Source organism: Adelges cooleyi, unplaced genomic scaffold (genome assembly GCF_023614345.1).
Source record: "Adelges cooleyi isolate 19-005CV unplaced genomic scaffold, UGA_ACOO_1.1 ACOO_flye_CR_arks_rails_tigmint_CR_PRNA_651, whole genome shotgun sequence".
Classification (NCBI taxonomy): Eukaryota; Metazoa; Arthropoda; class Insecta; order Hemiptera; family Adelgidae; genus Adelges; species Adelges cooleyi.
In genome coordinates, this window is record NW_026096352.1 from 994419 (window position 1) to 1014445 (window position 20027).

At 29.1% G+C, this 20027-nt stretch overlaps 3 protein-coding genes across 5 annotated transcripts; 2 read left to right on the forward strand and 1 right to left on the reverse strand.

Annotated features, from left to right (window-relative positions):
- Positions 1 to 3013: 3013 nt before the first annotated feature.
- LOC126844327 (uncharacterized) lies at positions 3014 to 8593 on the forward strand. The gene is made up of 2 exons (XM_050582451.1): positions 3014 to 3672; positions 6549 to 8593. The coding sequence occupies exon 2, from the start codon at positions 6595 to 6597 to the stop codon at positions 7273 to 7275; it is 681 nt and encodes a 226-aa protein (XP_050438408.1). The 5' UTR covers positions 3014 to 3672; positions 6549 to 6594; the 3' UTR covers positions 7276 to 8593.
- A 1255-nt stretch (positions 8594 to 9848) lies between these two features.
- Positions 9849 to 14372, reverse strand: LOC126844710 (uncharacterized). Its single transcript, XM_050583089.1, has 10 exons — positions 14239 to 14372; positions 14072 to 14153; positions 13774 to 13980; positions 12603 to 12724; positions 11788 to 11900; positions 11101 to 11296; positions 10886 to 11013; positions 10243 to 10388; positions 9984 to 10174; positions 9849 to 9906 (listed from the first exon to the last, which is right to left on the reverse strand). Exons 1-10 carry the CDS (start codon positions 14298 to 14300, stop codon positions 9849 to 9851), a joined length of 1305 nt encoding a protein of 434 aa, XP_050439046.1. The 5' UTR covers positions 14301 to 14372.
- Positions 13627 to 19587, forward strand: LOC126844862 (serine/arginine repetitive matrix protein 2-like). Of its 3 annotated transcripts, none has more exons than XM_050583299.1 (10): positions 13627 to 13993; positions 14058 to 14165; positions 14259 to 14485; positions 17390 to 17454; positions 17529 to 17622; positions 18082 to 18433; positions 18537 to 18722; positions 18788 to 18912; positions 18967 to 19138; positions 19235 to 19587. In XM_050583299.1, exons 4-10 carry the CDS (start codon positions 17406 to 17408, stop codon positions 19424 to 19426), a joined length of 1170 nt encoding a protein of 389 aa, XP_050439256.1. In that variant the 5' UTR covers positions 13627 to 13993; positions 14058 to 14165; positions 14259 to 14485; positions 17390 to 17405; the 3' UTR covers positions 19427 to 19587. The 3 variants fall into 3 exon arrangements, with proteins under 3 accessions (XP_050439256.1, XP_050439255.1, XP_050439257.1); XM_050583298.1 differs by having other exon boundaries at positions 13627 to 13987; XM_050583300.1 differs by lacking the exon at positions 17390 to 17454 and having other exon boundaries at positions 13627 to 13987.
- The last annotated feature ends 440 nt before the right edge of the window (positions 19588 to 20027 follow it).

The following is a 20027-nucleotide window of genomic DNA, read 5'->3' on the forward strand; positions in this document are numbered from 1 at the left end:
AAATGCAAATGTTTTGAAATACATGGTTCTGTGTATATTTATTTTTACGTTTCGGCCACGAGACACGTCAAGTCGAGTGTTGATGAAAACGATAAATAAGTAAACAATTTACATTATGTAAGGAAATAATGTGGAAATTAAGCCAGATACCTATTTGTGTTGTTACGTCTAATTTAGTAATTTAGTTTGGTTTGATAAATGTATTAAAATTATCTATTAAATACTAAATTATTTTTCAGATATTATCATTTATCGTGCCAAAATTACAAACTCTATATTGTATTGTGATGTAGGTATAGTGTTCACAGAATGGAATTACCTCTGAATAGGTAGCCGATAATCTATGTTGTTCTGTGACCGATATACCTACGTATGCCAACACAGTTTAATATAATAGTATGTAATTATTGTTTTAGATATGTTAAACATTATTATTATTAAGTTACCTGACCGTATTTTTAATCAGTAATTACTGTCGTCACTACCTGTTGTTCGTGTATATTACCTGATTAGGTATAATAATGATAATTGTTTGTACATATTTCAACTCAATAGGTAACAAATTATTTTAAGCTGTACCTTCGGTAAGTTTTAAAACTACGTCCACCAGAGATAATAGGTATAATGATGTTTTACCAAATAAAGATATTATATAGTTTTCAAAATTCTGATTTACCCACCGCACACAGTATGCTAACATCTTAAACATTTCAAAAAGGTTTCAACAGGTGTGCGTTTTACTGTCGATACATTAATCTTTATTGGTTATATTGATTATATTGTGCCTACCTACATAATATAATATTATTATGAGTACAACCACTTGTTAGGTTGTAAGTGTATTACAAATCTAGGTACCCAACCCTGATATTGTAGTAGCAGCTGTCCCGTCGGGCCAACAATGGTTCCCTACCTATAAATATTATGTATTTTCTCTTTTAGCGTGACGTGAGTATAATACGAGGGGCCAAATACCTTAAGGGAACTTAAGAGTAATAGGTTACAACGTTAAATATGTCCGTTGAACTATTTTGTATACAATATGGATATCTCAATATGGTCAGATTATTTAATAGATATTTAAATTGTTAGACTATTTTTTTTCTTAAATGAGTAAAGTTTTCAAAAAAAAAAATGTTTAAAAGATTTATATATGTTATTATATATTTTATTATAATATTTTTATACACTTATGTATTTTAAAATCATAAATTACCTTTTTCTCCCAACTCCATAAAAATTAAGCATTTTGGCTGCACTAATACAAAGTTTAAACCTGCGATAGATTTTAATTATTTACTATATGCTTATGTTTATACTATTTACAATTCCAGATTTGGCGATTGCTGTTACACATTTTTTCTTGTGCTTAATTTTACTTTGCTATTTTATTACTGCAATTTAAAAAAAAAAGATATACTGTTATTTAAGGTACATAATTTATACTTCTACCATTTACAGATAATCATTGAGGCGTTTAGTTGAAAGTGATTTTATTAATATTTTTAAACAATATGATTTTTAAAAAACCAATTATTAGTGTAAGCTATAACGTAACCCTTTATTATTTTTTATGACATACAATTATTATTCTACTAGTCAATTAGCATAACATATTATAAAAAAAATGTGGTTAGTTAATACATTTAATAATATTGTTCTTACAGAAAGTATTTTGTTGAGTTAAACGTTAAAGTTATTCTATAAAATAGGTACTATTTTTAAAGTTTAATATAATTAAAGATTACTTGTCTTTTACTATAAGTTATAATTAATAGTTGGACATTTTATTGAAGATAATAGTGGTTGGAAATATTTATTAATTTAAAAGGGCCTCATTCAACTTGAAACCGATTTTAGTTAAAAAAAAAACATTTGAATTCCTCATAACATTTTCAAGTTGTGGCACAATTTAAAAATTATTTTTTGTTAATTAATTATTTCAGTTTAAAAAAGTTAAAAATTGCGGTTTTTTACATTGAAATAATTAATTAACTAAAAATAATTTAAAAATCATGCCACAGTCGATGCCTTGAAAATGTTATGAAGAATTAAAATGTTTTTTTTTAAATTTAAATAGAAGTATTCTTAAGAACAGTACGTTTGAAGTAGAAACATATATTTTGGTACAAAAATAGATCCTATATGCGTTATAAAAGGTGAAAAAAATATTACCTATCAAGGTAAAAACTTCTTTAATATGTATTATATGTATATGTTTAAAAATGTTAGCCTAATATTAAGTTTTAGTAAAATAATGCCTATACAATGCGCCTTAATAAATGCTAGTGAAGAGGCACTTTAAGTCAATTATTAGTGTATCCAGCAGTAGCAAGCTAGTTTAGCAAGTATAAGGTTAAATTATAAATACACTATTTCATTATCAAAAATACAAAAATTTAACTTTCCAGCACCACAACACAAACTCTATTTTAGCTCCTCCTGTACAGTTTTATTATCGACTATTATTGAAAGTTGCCTACGTCAAATGATCAGGCCTATTATTTGAGCTATCAACCGACGAGTTATGTTGTTCGAACGTGAATACAGCGTAGGGGTAGGGAAGACAGGGGTTAGAGAGTAGAGTTCAGATTTTTTTTTTCAACCACTTCCCCAGATGAACACGGTGAGTACCTACGCCACTCGTACCGACGTCAATGGTAATAATTACGACGCGAGAGGCGCGTTTCGAAAGATATCGACCGGGACAAAGCGGCCGGCCGGATTGTTACGACGCGCAGTGGTGAGCGGCCGGCGGCGTCCCATTCATTGGTGGGGGACCGCGTTGGGTTTTGCCTGTCACGCACAACTGCATTCACGGTCCGCCGCGGCCGCCGACGCAACGCGTCCACCGCCGGTAGAGGTCGTGCTGGTCGCGCGCGGTGAGTGAAGGGGTGTGGCGTCCATTTTATTGCAATCGACTCCCCCTCTCCGCCGCCGCGGTTCTCGCTTCAGCTACCGCCGGTCGCTGCTCGTTCGCATTACATCTCCAATAGTAGTTAGTAATCGTACAGACTGTTGTTAACCATCTTATCGCGACGTTCGGTCCGCGGCAGTGGTCTACCATCATTGTTCGATCGATCCGCGCGCCAGAAGTGACCACATAGTAACACTGACCGTATTGTTATAAATATTAATTATCGATATTTATATATATATATATATATATATATATAAATATAATTTATTATTATTATTATTTATATATATATATATATTTTACATAAAGATTAGTAGCGCACGTCATTCCGTCGGCCTATAGAAATATTTTCATATTACGAAAAAAACATTTATTTCGCACGCGATCACGATATTATTGGTATAGTAGCAATAATAATAATAATAATAATAATTAGTTGCTATTGTTAAATAATTAACGCGAGTCGTTGTTTGCCGCCGCCGTGTTGTTGTTATTATTTTTTCTATTTTAATAATAATAATACATTGTGCCGTATCGACGGACGGCTGTCGCCGGAGGAGTGCTCGATAAAAAAAATATTACCGCGGTCGCCGTCAAGTGCCAGTTTTTCGCGTCCCGACCACGGCACGGCACAGGATCGACACGGGCCTACACCGCCAGAACCAAAATATCGCCTCCGTGTGTGTCCATCTTTGGATCATTATTTCGCCGACGAACGTGCGCGAACGTTACTCGAGGATATCTCTCGAAAGGTAAGTGTGTGCGACGTTATTGCTGTTGGTATCTTAGATTTTACCCAGAAATCCCGATGCCTTTTATTCGATTGTACCTAATTATAATTTCGAAAAATATGTTTTATTTTTATTTCCCTATACGGCGCGCGCTAGCCCGTCGTTTGTTGTTGTTGCGTCGTGTTACCGCCTCAATGGCGGCCGTCCGTCCGTCCATGTAACCGGTAATTCGAGTTCGGGGTGGGGGGAAAGTAGAAAGTGGGACATTGCGTCGACACGGTTTGCGGTTTATCAGTATGCCGTATATGGTATATATATATATATATAACACACACACTACAATAATATAGGAATAGACATAATATAACACGGCGGCCACCGTCGTTACTTGTTGTTTTTTGTATCTTTGTTTACTGTAGTCTGTAACGGGAGAAAATAGCATAAATGGAGACTGAGCACTGAGCAGGTGCGACGTTGGCCGCCGACGCCGTCGCCGAGGGGTTCCCAAACTTGTACGGCTATGGAAAAGCCGATCGAACCGATTTTGAGCGTCACTGTGCGTCGACCTCGGGACGGGTTTTTTTTAATAATAATAATAACAATATGAACTTTTTATACCTATAAAAAATGTATATTTAACATCTCTGGGTATTTTTTTCTGATTCAACTGCACGGCTGTTACGCAGTAATTTGGTTTATTACTATTTCATTTAAACTACAAACGCTTATTCTCATTTTTATTTTGGAAAAACTCAACTGTTTGTAAAAAAACTTTAGTTTCATGCATGTACTCGACTATTTATTTAAATTAGGCCTCTACACCTGCGTATTTTTGGTCGAAAACAACTCGTTTTAATTTTAACTGTACTCTGAAATGTGTAATCCGATGATATTTGAATACCTGCTTGATGTATCCTAAAATCCTTAATAAACCTGAAAAAATTGCAATTTTTCACATGGAAATTATCATATAACTAAAAATAACCTTACCTTGTAAATGTTATGAAGAATCCAAATTTATTTTCAAAACTTGAATCGGAGTATTTTTAGGAACGTACTGTTTAAAGTAGAAATATACGTTTTTAATAAAAAATATGGCCTATATGTGTTATAATAGTCTTAAAAAAAATCTCAAAAAATCTTGAAAAAGATCTCACTTTCCTGTGTTTATAATTTTTTGCTGAAGGATAAGTTTTAGTGAATAATTGTTTTTATGATTGTCTTAATAAATGCTAGTGTAGGGGACCCTTAATAGTATTAAAAAATATATATATGAATGGAATATCAAAATTAAATCAACATCTGTTTACCTATATATTTTATTAACTTGTAGTTCGTTCATTTTTTTCTATTAATTGAAAAATAGACTATGCGATAACAAAAAAAAAAAACCATAATCTCTAGGTTATAGCTCGACAGCCAAATTAAGATAACTGTAATTAACACATCCTTAACTTTCATTGGCTCGTGCAGGTGGCAAATTGGTCACCCTTTACAATTGTTGAGTATATTCTTCTCCAAAATGCTGAGAGAGCGGTGGTAGGAGCATGTATTCTCTAGTTACACATACCTCCGCTAGATTGTGATCAAATTTGGTCGAACCAGCCCCCCCCCCCACAGTAGCTTTGTGTAGCTATTTTTGGTCAACATTTTTTTTGCAGGTTGTGTTAAGAGTTAATTGGTCCTAATTATTTCGAAACATGCATATTAAATGAAAAAAAAATTCATGGAAAATCACGGGCAGCCAAATTGCCGCCGTAGCGAGCAGTAGTGTTACTTTAGCAGGCGCGAGCAGATGATGGTTAACATAATTTCCTTAGAATAAGAAAAACAAAGCCAATGCCAAATGATCGCAATACTATTATGAAATATCAAAATGGAAGAGTTTGTTTTGATTAATTTAAATACATATATTAGTGGTGTAACCAGCAATCTAAGGGATCGGATTGATCTCTAAGCAGTCATGTGAAGCAGAATTTACACAACTTTCTTTTAAATAAAAATGACTGCGTCTAATTATATGAAGTTAGCCTGGCAGGACTTGTAGGATATTTTCTAGTTACTAAAAACAAAATAAAGTGCAAAACAAAAAATTGCAAAACATTTTGACATTTTTTTAAGACATAGTGTCAATTGGCAATCTTCCTTTTAAAATATAAATGGTGATATATTGCTCTTATTGTGTGCTTTGGCACATTAAATTATAGATTTTATCTATAAAGTAAATAAGTAGTTTTAAATCTAAGATACGTTATGTATGTTTATTTCACAGTTTTATTAATTAAAAAAAATAAATCTGCAAATTTTGAACGTTTAAATAGGTAGTCAATTTTTCCTCTGCTGCCTCTATAATTACATACAGAAAAACAATTTACCATTTATAAAACTAAATAAATATTATAATTATGTTATTAACATTATTAAGTAAAAAAATAAAATAAAACCGGTTTTAAAATTGTACATTACATTTTGTATAGCTTTTCAATAGTTGCTTATCCCTTTTTATTAATTTTTTTAAATTTCATGCCAAGTTATTCATAATTGGCTATGTATTATACACTTGGTTGGCCATTAAGTTTTGCTTCATTCATCATTACTACAACTTCTAGTTCAATTTGTTTTAAATGAGTATTCATGAATCTCTGGTCTATGAGTTTGGCCAATCGGTAGTTCCACCCCTAGGTTCAATTGTTTATCAGTTTTCCAAGTACACATTAAGTTAAATATTTAATGGATTTCATTCTGGGCAATTTTTATGTATGATATTTCTACCCAATATTTTTAATTAGCTCCTATTATAATTTAGTTAAATGGTAGCATTTGCACTATGATCTAATAGTAAAAAAAAAAAGTTATCGGATTGAAAATGCTAATAACACATTATTTTCTTTATGTAGGTTGAATTTGCTCATTAAGTATTTTTTGAAACTGGAAAGACATTTGATGAAAATTACAAAGATGTTTAAACCAATGCGCCCAAGAAGAAATAGCTTACCGAGCAACACGCATAGAAGTAAAACAAAAGTTTTACCAAAAACGGATTGTAATCCGTTGAAAAGTTCTAAACTGATTCACGATTCGAGGAAACCCAAATCAAAAACGCCTGCTTGCGTCAAGCACCTTAGCTACGATGAATCACATTCTAAGACTAAAATTATTAGGAATTTTGTAGATCGTAGCTTATCAGATGGAGATGATAATATTACAGATGACAGAACACTATTTCACAAAGGAACTAAGCGAAATCAACATACTAAAGATAAAAGACCTAATTTGTTACGTTCGCAACCTATCGACACTCCATTCAAACGTCTACAAGATGTGCCATTACATCACAGCCCGCCTTCGTATGAGTCTCCCAAGAAGTTTGGACAATGCAAGAAATTTAAAGAAGATGATATCCAACAAATGGTTATTGAAAAGTACGCTCTACTTCAACAACTGATGAGCTTCAATGAGCGGTGCCAGTCACCTGGGGATGATAAATATTACGCCGGAGCCAAATTCAACAATTGCCCCTCTCCCGGAGACTTACCGTTGCCACCTACGCAATGGTTAAGCTCTTGTCAAGCCGAAGCTAAGAAAATGCAAAAATCACATCTTCTCTTCAACATAACTATCTAAGCAGTCTTTGGAGTTGCCTTTGGAATATTAACAATTGTTGTTTTATTATTTTTTTTTTTTTATGTTATGTTTTTACACAATGATGTTTATTGTGATTTTCCTTGATTTAATGTATACACTCTCCACCTTTTATATTGTAATCAAAAAGGGAAAATCATTGTAACCCCTCCCCCCCCTTTCTTTACCTTTGGTCATGATGGAGTTGTCTTCAAATTTTAAAATTTTAACTTTCAATAGGCATTAATTTTTTTTTTTCTAAATAGTTCATATGTAATGAAATTTATTGACATTTTAATTTAGTATTCCATGTTTAATTACATGTTATATAGTTTATTATTTTACCTTATCAGTCTTTTTTAAAAGTTAATTTCTAAAATTTAAGTAACAAAATTATTTAGTTTTAACATTTTTGTTTTTTTATTGTTTTATGACAAAACTCATCATGGACTGATTGTTGCATCAGTGTCTAGTCACTTATTTAGGTGAGCTATAAACAATGCAATATACATTTTTAGTCTCTAGGTAGTATATGATAAAACCACAGTTCTAACATATTAAAGTGCTATAATTTACTTGAATTGCTGATTGATAAATAGTTGTAATATTTAATAATCAAGTCTGTGTGAATAATAAGCTGTAAAAAAAAAAAAATGTTCGTACAAATCACAGCTGAAACTTGTTAAAATTATGGCTAAAAACATTTTCACTCGTTATTGTGATATTTATATGTTATGTAATGTCAGCAACTCAATTTCATTTTATTCAGTGATTGGTTATAACATTGTATTTGAATAAAATGCCCGAGTACATGTATATATTTATATATGTATATATTAAAAAAAAAAAAATGGTATTTAAAGTAAAAAGAACATATACAAGTATGTGTTGTGCTATAGCAGTTTAACGGGAATTTCTGTTGACCCCTAATGAGTTACCTATTTTTGTTTGTTCAATACCGCCTTTAATATTTTATTTGAATTATGAAATTAATTATTATAAATGTGATAAACGTTTTAAATGTTCAGTGCAATTAAAAAAAAAAAAAAATGGCAACAACAAAACAAATTATTCAAATACATATGTTTATGACCTTTCTCTAAGTTTTAATTTAAGTGTAAACATTGTGATATGGAACAATAATATTTTTAAGGTTTACTTACCATATGTGTTACGCGTAGTAAGCCTTCATATGTGTTGTACCTAATGAATATGTGTAACTATTAATAAGGTTAATTTTATAAAATACGGTGCAATGACACGTGATGGGTAATAAAAAAAAAAAAACAAGGAACCAGTTTATGATTTTCACACCAAACAACATGTCAATCTCATAAATAGATCTAAGTATTGTAGCTCAATATTCCACCGACTGCTCAATGCAGATTAGGTTTAACATACATTTAAGTAATTTATGAGATTGGTATGCATTTCATATCACATATAATAGAGACTGTCAAATTATTTGAATTGTGACACTAGTGAAACACATTTATTGCGAGTGTGTTTGTTTTATAACATGTATGTATTGTGTATTTTAAGAACATGGCTTTGTGTTTTCATTTGTGGGCAATTTTGTATAGTTTTGATATTCTCCTAATATGTGTTGCAGTTATATTTATAGTTTTTAGGAATTTGTACCCAATGGACCATTTAAGTTAACAATATCTTAAAAAAAACAGAAAAAGTATTGTACTATTATTTTCATTTTCGGTAGATGAACTTAAAAAAAAAACAATATATTATTATAATACACAGTACATGTCTGGCTGTTTAATTATTACATTGTTATTTCATACAGAAGAAGTACGGCCATTAGTGTGATATTACTGTATTATTATTATTATTTTTTTTTATAATAAATTATTTTATTATTGTTTAAAAAAAAAATGTCTCGTCAATATTATTTTTTGCAATGAATTGGAATTTTTTGTAAGACTGTTCTCAGTTGTAAAATAATTGTTCCAATTTGTATTTATAAAAGAATTAATATTATTTTTATTTACTTAAATTGTTTTACAGTTATACATTTATAAATTGTTGTTAATTTATAAACATTTAGTAGATTTTTTTTTTATTTAGCTTAAGTAAATTAGAATTTTTGTATCACTTTAAGTTAAGACAAAAACAGTATATAATTAAGAACAAAAAAAAAAATAGTAAAAAAAAAAACAAAAAAAAAAAAAACAAGAACTGACAGCCGTTCCTTTGTTGTCAGTATTCCTTATACGATCTCATTCTTATAAAAATACTATGTATTTTTATATAATTCCTTCACCCAGACGTATTAAAAATCCACAATACTTATTACTTTGTCAATACGATTCCTTTTATTCCCCTTGACTTACACCTTCCTTTAAATTAAAAGTAGCTATTAAGTAGCACAAATTTCATTACACTTGATTCTAAAAAAACCGCATACATTTATCAGTAAAATATTTATTAATTAATTAATTAACATTATTCCGGTCAAAATTAATATTTTTATTATACACAATACAATACATTTTAATTGTCTATAAACAATATGTAAAATCTTATTTTATATAAATGTTCTAAATTTCAAAATTGCTTAACTAATAGCTACTTATATGAATATTCCCTTCCATTGTACCGATAGCGATAATAGGTTTTCTGTAAAATTAAAGAACAAAAAGTATTTTTATACAGCGTAATGAATAACTTCAATAAAGTTAAATAAATTGGCTTACCTCTTATTTATATCTATTGAAGTAAAATTACCGTCCGTGATTTTCTTGGCCGTTACAATAGTTCCTTTATTTATATTGACTTTAGCGATTTCTCCATTTTCTCTTCCGACATAAACAATGTTTTCGTCATGTAAACACCAACATAATCTGGTTATTAGTTTGCTATGAAAAATAGTTTTAACAGGATTTTTCTAGATTTAATAAGCAATTCGAATTAGTATTTGTATTCAATTTTTCATTAAGCCTTTACCTAGTTTACCTGGTAGATATTGTAGAGTAATATTGTGAAGTCAAACTGAGTCACGACGAATAGATCACTATTTTTCTGGCAAAACTTCATGCATTCGACTGTCATCGAATTTCCTCGATATTCATTTATTGTTACAGCGTCAATGACCTTATCATCTTGAACCAAAATAATATTTGTTTACATTAATTATTATAGTACAAAATAAAATCGTTATCGTGTTGTAACATACCACAAGCCATTAGAATTATCTTTTTTTTATGTAATAAATAGTATGGTTGTTGTAAACACTGTTAATTATTATTAAGTTCAATTGTAATTTAATTGATATATATATTTTTATACAAATGCGAATTTCCACAAGTTAAAAAATATTATACCCGATTCATTTTACATATAAAAAAAAAAAAAATTCTTTAAAAATTATAAACAAAAATAATTTATAGCAAATTAATAACCAACCACACCAAAAAAAAAAAGAAAAAGTTGAAAAAATAAACAAATTGCACGGTACAAGTAATCCTTAGTTTCTCCATAAATAGTGGATTAGGCCTACTGGGGATACCACTTTAAAAAAAACGCGCCTAGCACACAACCTCTGATTGGTGGTGTGGAATAGTGTGCCTCTGATAAAATACTGGTAAGCAGCAATTACCTTTAGCATTTCTTCCTGTCGAACACATGTAACAAGACATAGTACCGTTTTCTAGAGCTACGCCGAAATGCCTGTCTGTGTAATCGAAACATTGAATGCCAATTTTGTCTGGAACACCGACCAAGTATCTGTCGTAAACGTTTTTTGAATAAAAAGTATACTGTGTATAAAACTCAAGACATATAAATATATTTATAATTTTTTTTGTAGATCACCTGTATAATCTTTGGGTGTATTTGATATTGTTGCTGACCATGACACCTACGCATACGTATCCGTCTTTGCCAGCCGTCACTAAAACCGTACGATGATCGGATCTTGTAAACCATAATATTTCTATCACCATGTGAGTATGCCAATCTAGTAAAGCTATTTCCATGTTCCCGTTGGTGTTACAAACAAACACTTCACCTGTTACAATATATTAGGTTACATGGTTTACTTAAAATGATTATTGGCCTTTTTATAAAAATAACAAAACCAATTAAAATGTAGAAATATTTACATTATATATTTTATATTATTAATCTTCACTTGGTTTTCGGCGATATATCTTATAGCCTTCATAAGTTAATGAGTCGGATCTTTTTATATACTCTATGTACTAAATGAAAAATTGAAATAAAAAATAAAAAAATTAGGTTGTATAATAAAAAATGTAAAAACTATTAGTTTACAATCAAATTTCGGTACACTTAAGTTTCCCACTTAGTTTTAATGCAAAACAAAGTTAATTCTTAATTATTATAATATGCAATAAATATTTATTTTTTACACAAATATCTATGTTAATAGTTTAAAATAGTTTAGGTACAAAGTTAATTTTTTTTTTATAAATGATATTATTATTTTTTTGTATAGCATTATGTACTTATATGATTTTGAAACTTTATTTTAGGTACCATTGTATAAGCCAGCCGTTATAAGGTGTTCATTGGTCGGATGTGCTGCCAGACAGTTGATACATGACGTGACTTCTAGTTTGTTTGATGCAGTGCAGTTAGCTTCTTCCAAACTAAACATTATTTATCATTATTAGTTATTAATTATTATTTTAACTATTTATTAGTTAAATTATTATTTACTTGTTATGATTAGTCTATTAAAACACGGGTTAAAATACAATATACTAGTAAAACTAATTTATAGCCCAAAAAGGTAATGTTTTTAAACGATTTTGTAGAACCCTTATTACATAACATAGTAAAATTACTAATAAATATTTTTCTAAATTTCTGTATAAAAATTATGCTTATTGTTTACAAAAATTATTGTTATTACTAATGAAGCATTGAATAATTTGTTGAGTAGTTGCCAGACAATCCGTTAATCGGGCAGTAGTCAGTACATGAAACTTATAATAAAGATTAACTGTCATTAATCTCAAAACTAATGAGTCACTTGCTTAGACATATTTTATAATTTATAAAAAAAATTTAAATAATGTGATTTCCTAATTATTATACAATTATGTTTAAAACAACCAACAAAGTTAAACATATTATAAGAATTAAAAAGTTTTATCTTTATTATATCACTACCAAATCTAGTTATGATGCTAAAATGTCTGACAATATCTAAAAAAGAATACTACAAATTGAGAATAAAATTCAGATTATAAATGTTTACCTTTTAAGCCGGATTTTATAATACACTACATTGCGTTGGGCTTTAGGGAGAAAAAAAAAGTTGCATTTAAATTTAATTGATTACTTACTCATTTGTAGAGAATACAAAAATCGAATTTAAATGATTACACCATTGTGAGTGATTATGTTCGCCTGTCGCCACCATCAGTTTATCACCATTGCAGTTCCATTTCAATGCACTAATTTTTTTCTGAAAAAATGCAACCCAACTGACATTTTAAGAAACAAAATATTAGTTGTTACATTTTTTATTGCAAATTTTTTTATTTCGATTTTTTCTCTTATTCATGTATTGTATTAGCGTTTTATATGCATGTTAATTATTATTAATTAAATGCATTTTGAACAGTTAAAAAAATAAAATAATTGTGTTAGGTATCGGTCCAATAAATTTAAATAAAATCTGTTAATTATAAACTGTATATTAAACACAATGTAAGTGTAGTTATCATTTTAACAGTTAAGTACACAAGTTTAACTTAAGGCTCATTAGGTAAATCAGTTATAACCGATTTGTATACATAATATATTGAAGTAAAAATTTCATTATTTTAAAATACGTTTAAATATTACAAAAATATTTTATAATAATTTTTGTTTTATTAATGTTTTACAATTAATACCACTTAAACCAAAATATTGTTTAAGAATTCTAATTACATTAAATCTATATATTTAATAATATTTTGTAAGCAATATTTGTGAGTCATTAAATTTCTGGTCAAAGAATGGTTACAAAATATTGAAAGTTGTTGGATTAATATTAATTTTGTTACCTATAGTTTTTATCCAACTACTATCTACTTATTTTATGAAATAATTAAAAACTGAGTACTTTATTGAAATTATATTGACTTGGACTTAAGATTTTTAACCAACTAATTTTTGAATATGAATCAACTGTAACATTTGAATGATATTTGATATTTCTACTGGGTTGTATACTAATTACAACCCATGGTTTAATACATATGTTGAATGATTACTAAATAATAAAACGGTTTAAAATTATCATATAAAATGTATATATTTTTATGATCTATTGTCAATAATTATCTCCTGTTAGTAATTCTCGAATTATTGAAACATTTTTGCTAGAATCATTGAAAATTGTCTAATCGAAAAAACTTTTACCCAAAATTATCCCACTAATGACAATGTCCTGTTTATGTTATAATTTGTTGTTTATTGACAATTGTATTAGCTTTATGAAACAAGTAAATAGGTAATTAATTTTACCGTTCCAAATTGTGGCTGTTGTTTCAACGACACCATCAAATTGACATTGCCAGTTGCTTCAACATCGTTTGAATAGACATGACCGTCAACAGTCGGCCAATCGTTACGGTCAGTCTCGAGAATTTTCAAGCATTTTTTAAGAGATCTATTCAGCGCGTCCCAGTCAACATTATTTTCATTGCGGTCTTGTTCATCAACGGATTGAGTCTAATCAGTATGGGTTTGTGTATTACTTTTTAAAAATTTTGTAGTATTAACTTGAATATATATATATTTTTTCTTAGGTAGATATACTAACCGATGTAGTTTTTACATCTGTGGTGCCGCACAGTTTGTCTTCGGTTCGTAGTCCTGCGTATTGACAAGAAACGTCTGTTTTTCTAAGTCCAAAAGTAAATGAAATTTGTGTTAAAAAAAAAAATTAATACTATATTATTTACAATCATTAACTGTGTTCATACTTACTCCTTTTTATGTATTGCAAGGTGATTGAACCCGACGACGTTCGCAGGGCTATCGCTGAACATTATAGGATATTGTTATGATGAGTATGTATAACTCGACAATGTGGAATCTGAAATCAAACAACAAATGCTCATCTCGGTTTGTTTTGAAATGATCTAATCAATGGTTGTACCGCCATAAGGGTTGTTATTGTGATGCCAGTTATTGTTGATACTGTGGTAACTATGGGAACATCACAACAATATAGGTACCTATTTGTAATACTTATTATTTAATTATTATTATTACTATTATTGTTTAACACTTGTCAGTTCTTGTATAAAACACGATGTTAGTATTTAATGAGTAGTTGTTATATAAAATGTAATTCCTCTCTCCTTTAAATTATAAATTATAAATACCTAAGTAATACAAATCGAATTAGATGTTATTCTTATAATTTTTTTTTTTAATGAAAATAACCAGTAATTCATTAAAAAATTTAAAAATGTATTATCATATTATCTAGTAAAGTATGGAATGTATTTTTCTAAATTAACATAAAAATAAATTTAATAATTTTATTAAAAACTAAAAAGTAAATATACATTTTTTCATGTATGCGAATTTGTATTTTATACCAATCTCTCGAATAGTCGTTCAATAATGAAGCTTTTTATCATTAGCTCTTAAATTTTTTTTAAACTTTCCTTTTATTTACATGTTTGTAACACATTTTGTTGTTGTTAAAATATAATGATTTAAATATATTTTTGAAATTAATAAAAAAATAGGTTCAGTATTAAAATAGATACCTATATCTTTAAAGGAATAGAGAGAAAAGCGAAATAACTATTTTATTTTTTATTTTAATTATTCTTTTTACTAGTTTAACTATATTGTAGAATGTAGATTTCATTTTTTTTTATTTTTCGGAGGACCATGCAGGTTAACCATTTTAATAATTTATTTTACATATTTTATACCAATGCAAAACCAAAATAAATTTAAACCATAGTGTAGACAGGGATTATTTCGAGGAGGTCTAATATTTGATATTCCAAAATTAAAAAATATGACATATACTACCTGTAGTTAATAATTTAGACTTTCTGAAACTTCGGAGAGGGCTGCAACCACTTCAACTTCCCCTATAAATACGCCACTGGTTTTATGCGTTAAGTTCTAATCTAAATTGTCTAAAGATGTATGTTGTATGTGGCTTGTAAACATTTTTTACAAAATTAAAGGATACACCCATATTTACAAATTTACTTTTTTGGCGCACTTGAATATGGTTTAAAGTTTAAATTATTGAAATAATAATTAACAATTAATATCGACCAGCGATGAAAAGTTATAACATTTCTATATTGTAACATCCGTTTCAGTTGTCCCCCGACCACCATTGATTTTATTTGATAATTTATTAAATAGTATTTAGAGCTACTAAAGTGATATATTCTAATTTTTAGACAAAATTATTTATTTTAAATTATATATTTTTTTGGATATCATGCCCTGTTTCGTATAAATTAAAAAATGAAATAATTTCAAACTGATAATATTATAGTAATTTTAAGTACCGTTGAGTAAGTATCCTATACGCTAAAAAATATAACGTGCTTTGAAATAATAAGACCCTTACAACAGATATAATTTTAAACCTAATATATTTAATAACAAGTCTGAACACAACATAATAGTTAGTTATGTGATGTATAATGACCAGTATCGGATACCTACTTAATAAACAAATTATTCAGTTTTAGTTACTAGTCTTTGCATCCGAAAATTAAAATATACCAATTTAATAATTACTTGAAATAGAATACCATCTTTTTAAAAAATGTTCGGTTTAAACTTTTGGGGTGTTTGGCTGATCTGATCAGACGAGTAAAAGGTGGTAACACTGTTGTTAAAGTGCAGCTTCAACCCGCAAAGCGCGCTCCATATCATTGCTATATTGATTATTTTCGGATACCTACACACCCCTCAGGTCACAGAATTAGTTACCAACGCCGTTCTAGAGGTACAAGTGCGCTATTGTATATGATATTTGTATTTTCTCACCCAAGAAGATTCTTGTTTTTAAACGATCGAAAAGTTGTTGAATTTTAATAATAATTGTGATTCCAACGTTGAGCTCGACGACGTTCCCTAAAAACTCGATCAATGTATATTCCAGAGGAGTTGTAAGTTTTCGTCATTTTTAATTTGTCTTACGTAGCTTTGCTATTTATTTATAATGAACTTTATTTTAGCCACAGGGTCTTATGTAAAGTATATTAATTGTTTAGACTGTGTCGGATAGCTGCAGTAGCAATATCGTGTGTTAGAGCTGTAGTATAACACACCTACCGCTTTTCTTTTAACACGTATTTTTTTAGTTAATAAATTTAGGCGCATTTGGGGGATGCGGGCATAGCTCCTGTTACTAAATTCAACATATCTTTACCGGTATGGGTGGCTATTTCTTTTCTAGTATAGCAATTGGTAACATTTTTTGTCGTTCTTTTTCTTTTCTTTTCTTCTGGCTATAATCCAATTAAAGTATCAAATAATTAGTTTTCATTCATTCCATTTGATGTCGAAACATTTAGTTTATATTAGCTACCGATTATTCTTACAAAAACAATTGTTCGAAACGACATTTGTACATTTCTTCGAATTAATAAAAGTATTTTTTTTTATAAGTTAACAGTAGGCAATTGACATTTTGCTATGTATGACTTGAATTCGTTTTAGAGATTTCGAGCGATAGCTGAAGTTTTTTAAAAATAATTTCTTCAGCTTGTTCATTGCATAGTTAGGTAACCTGTAGCGTACTAGATGGACCTATAGACAAATGGTTAAAATTACCTTTATTGTTGTTTATATTTAATTTTGTTTGCCCAAAGTTATTTTTTTGTTGAAAATTATGTTGATTCATAGAATTTTCGGCTTTATGCATTCGTCTTATTGATCAATTGAATTCAACTCTTCGTCTGTCTTTATAATTAAATGTATTAAAATTTTTTCATAAGCGTGTGGGGCAAAAAGCGCAATAAAATGATATTTTAGCATGTGTTTATCACTGCGTCGCAGGTGGGGAACTTGGTTTTAATACATGTACTAACTAACTTGCTATTGTTCTGATGTTTATGTAAGTAATTTAAATCAAATTTTAAAGCTAGAAAAAGTCTAAAATGAATAGTGTCAATAGAAGTGCCTCGACAAGTCGTGGAAAATCTAGAGGTAGCGGTAAATTGAACTAAATATTTTGTTAGCTAAAAATCAAAATGTTATAATTTTTGTATTTAATATTTAAGAATTAACAATGAGGAAGTATAAAAATTCAGCACAAAACTATAAGAATCCAATCCAATTTTCGACTAACTCATCTGAAGATAAATATCGTAACAGGTAAATTAAGTGAATGTACTTTTTTACATTGTCATAATAATACATTATCTAGTTTAATAAATAATTATTATTGAAATAAAAATGGAACAGTTTTTTTATACTATAAGACTTAAATTTCCTTTTTATTGTTTTACCCATTCATTAGAATATATTTTATCACTAGTTTAATTTTATTGCTTATGGTACCTAATGCTTATATTATTATGTCAAATTAATGACAAATTAAAATTAATTATTCGTAATTTAATCAATTAAATTTTGTTTTAAATAATTACACAACACTTAGACGCCACTAACACGTCACACGTATTTCAAACTTGATTAGTAAAAACTTATAAGTAAAAACAAATTAATCTTAATTAAACCTGAAAAAAAGTGTGTGGGATTTTATTTTATTTATTTTCAATGTCACTAATTTGTTAAAAATGTATATAGTCTTGCATGAATTGTATTTTGTAGGTGGAACCGTAGATCGTTGAGTAGTTCATCTTCTAGTCGTTCAAGTTTATCACTATCTCGCAAAAGAAAAATGTCACCATCCCGTTTATCCGATAGGAGATCTTTGCGTCGTTCATCCGATAGAAGACACCCGCGCCGGTCTTTATCTAAAAGTCGTACCACATCTCAAACGCCAAGACGCCGTTCACCTTTTGAAAAATCTCCATCGGCACTCGATTCAAAAAACACAAACAAGTTGCGCATAAAACCGCCTAGACCATTGCATAGAAGGCCAAACGCAAATGTTTCTCAACAAAAAAAAAGAAAATCCAAAGCGTTCGGTCAATGTCGCAACCGACAGACTTCTGAAAAAGTAAGCTTACAAAATATAGGAAATAATTGTAAAATTAATGTATCTTTTCAGCATCGCAACATTCAAAACAATTTAACGCTAATTAATCTGATTATATTTCCAGAGAAGTCCGTCTGATTCAGAGGCTTTCGTAAATTCACATTGTTCAATGGACGAAAGTACATCTTCGGAATCATCAAATTCTCCCCTATCGACCTCAGGTAGTAATCGTAGGACTTTTACACGGTCCTCGAAAAAGGGGATATTCAGAAAGAATGATCGAGTTTATACTGAATATCTTTCTGGAAAAGTAAGTATGCAAGAACGAAAAAAAAAACAACTGCAATTTTATATTACTACTTTTCGCCATTGCAGACCAGTTCATCAAGCGCAGAAACTTACATCAAATCAGAACCTTGCGTCAAATCAGAGGTCCACGTCAAATCAGAAGATCAAACAGATGCTGTTCGGAATAAACTAGTTCTCGAAACTCCATTTCGGTAATGGTGTTAAATTTCTGTTAATACAAATTTAAAGAAATTTCTCTGTTTTAGATCAAGATCGTTTTCCGTGCCGAGACATTCGACATTAGAAGGTTTTAACAAAAGAAAGGGACTGTCCGGATCACTTGCAAGACCAGTAATTATAAAAACAGAAAAGGACAAAAACAAAATATCACACAAGAAGACAAACTGTCACAAACCCAAGTCTTCCAAGACCGATAGAGTAAATAATCGCATTTAAAAATTAACTACCCGTTAATTGTTACTATAATAGTATAATATCATTATTTTTTATAAATCTATTTTAAACAAATTTCAGTGGTCTACACATAAACCGTTCAAATTTGATCTAATGGCGGAGTTGAATAAGCCATCTACCATGAATCTTTCTGAACGTTTTGGTAGACTAGCCAGATTAGGTCCAAGAATTCCACCAGAACAAAAGACACGTTTTAATAACAGCGGAGCTAGATCAGGCTCAGCGCCTTACAAAGTGCACCATACTGATTAATTTATATTAAGTATAAATTGTTAATAATAGGTATAAAATTGTATATATTACGTTATGCTTATGTACCATGTTCATAATAATTTAAAATGAGTTGGATGCTATAAGTTTAACCTAAACAAATATTCTTAGTTGTGGAAATTCATTTATGTAATATCTATAAAAAAAAAACGGTTTGAATTAATTACTTAAAAATAAAATAGGTATATTAAGTATTAAAATATATATATATATATATATATATATATATATATATATTTGAAAATCTATATAAAGATAGGTAATAAATCATTTGTAAATAACGCAAATAATCAATTCTGCATGCGGTCTGTTTTTTTGACGTTTTAGACCAAAAATCCCGACTACTAAGAACGGTCAGATTTCAATTATGTAAAAATAGACGAGTTCTTTAACAACTTTACTAGAATGTGTATGAAACAGATTAAACATTTTTTGCATTTTTTATGTAAAAATATTGGGTTTTAATATTGAAAAAATTGCAAATTTAATTTATTTAAACATATGAAACTTACATTTTTAAATGAAAATCGGATTCCTACACAACATAGTAAACTCGAATCTCTTTATAGAATTAAAATTGAAC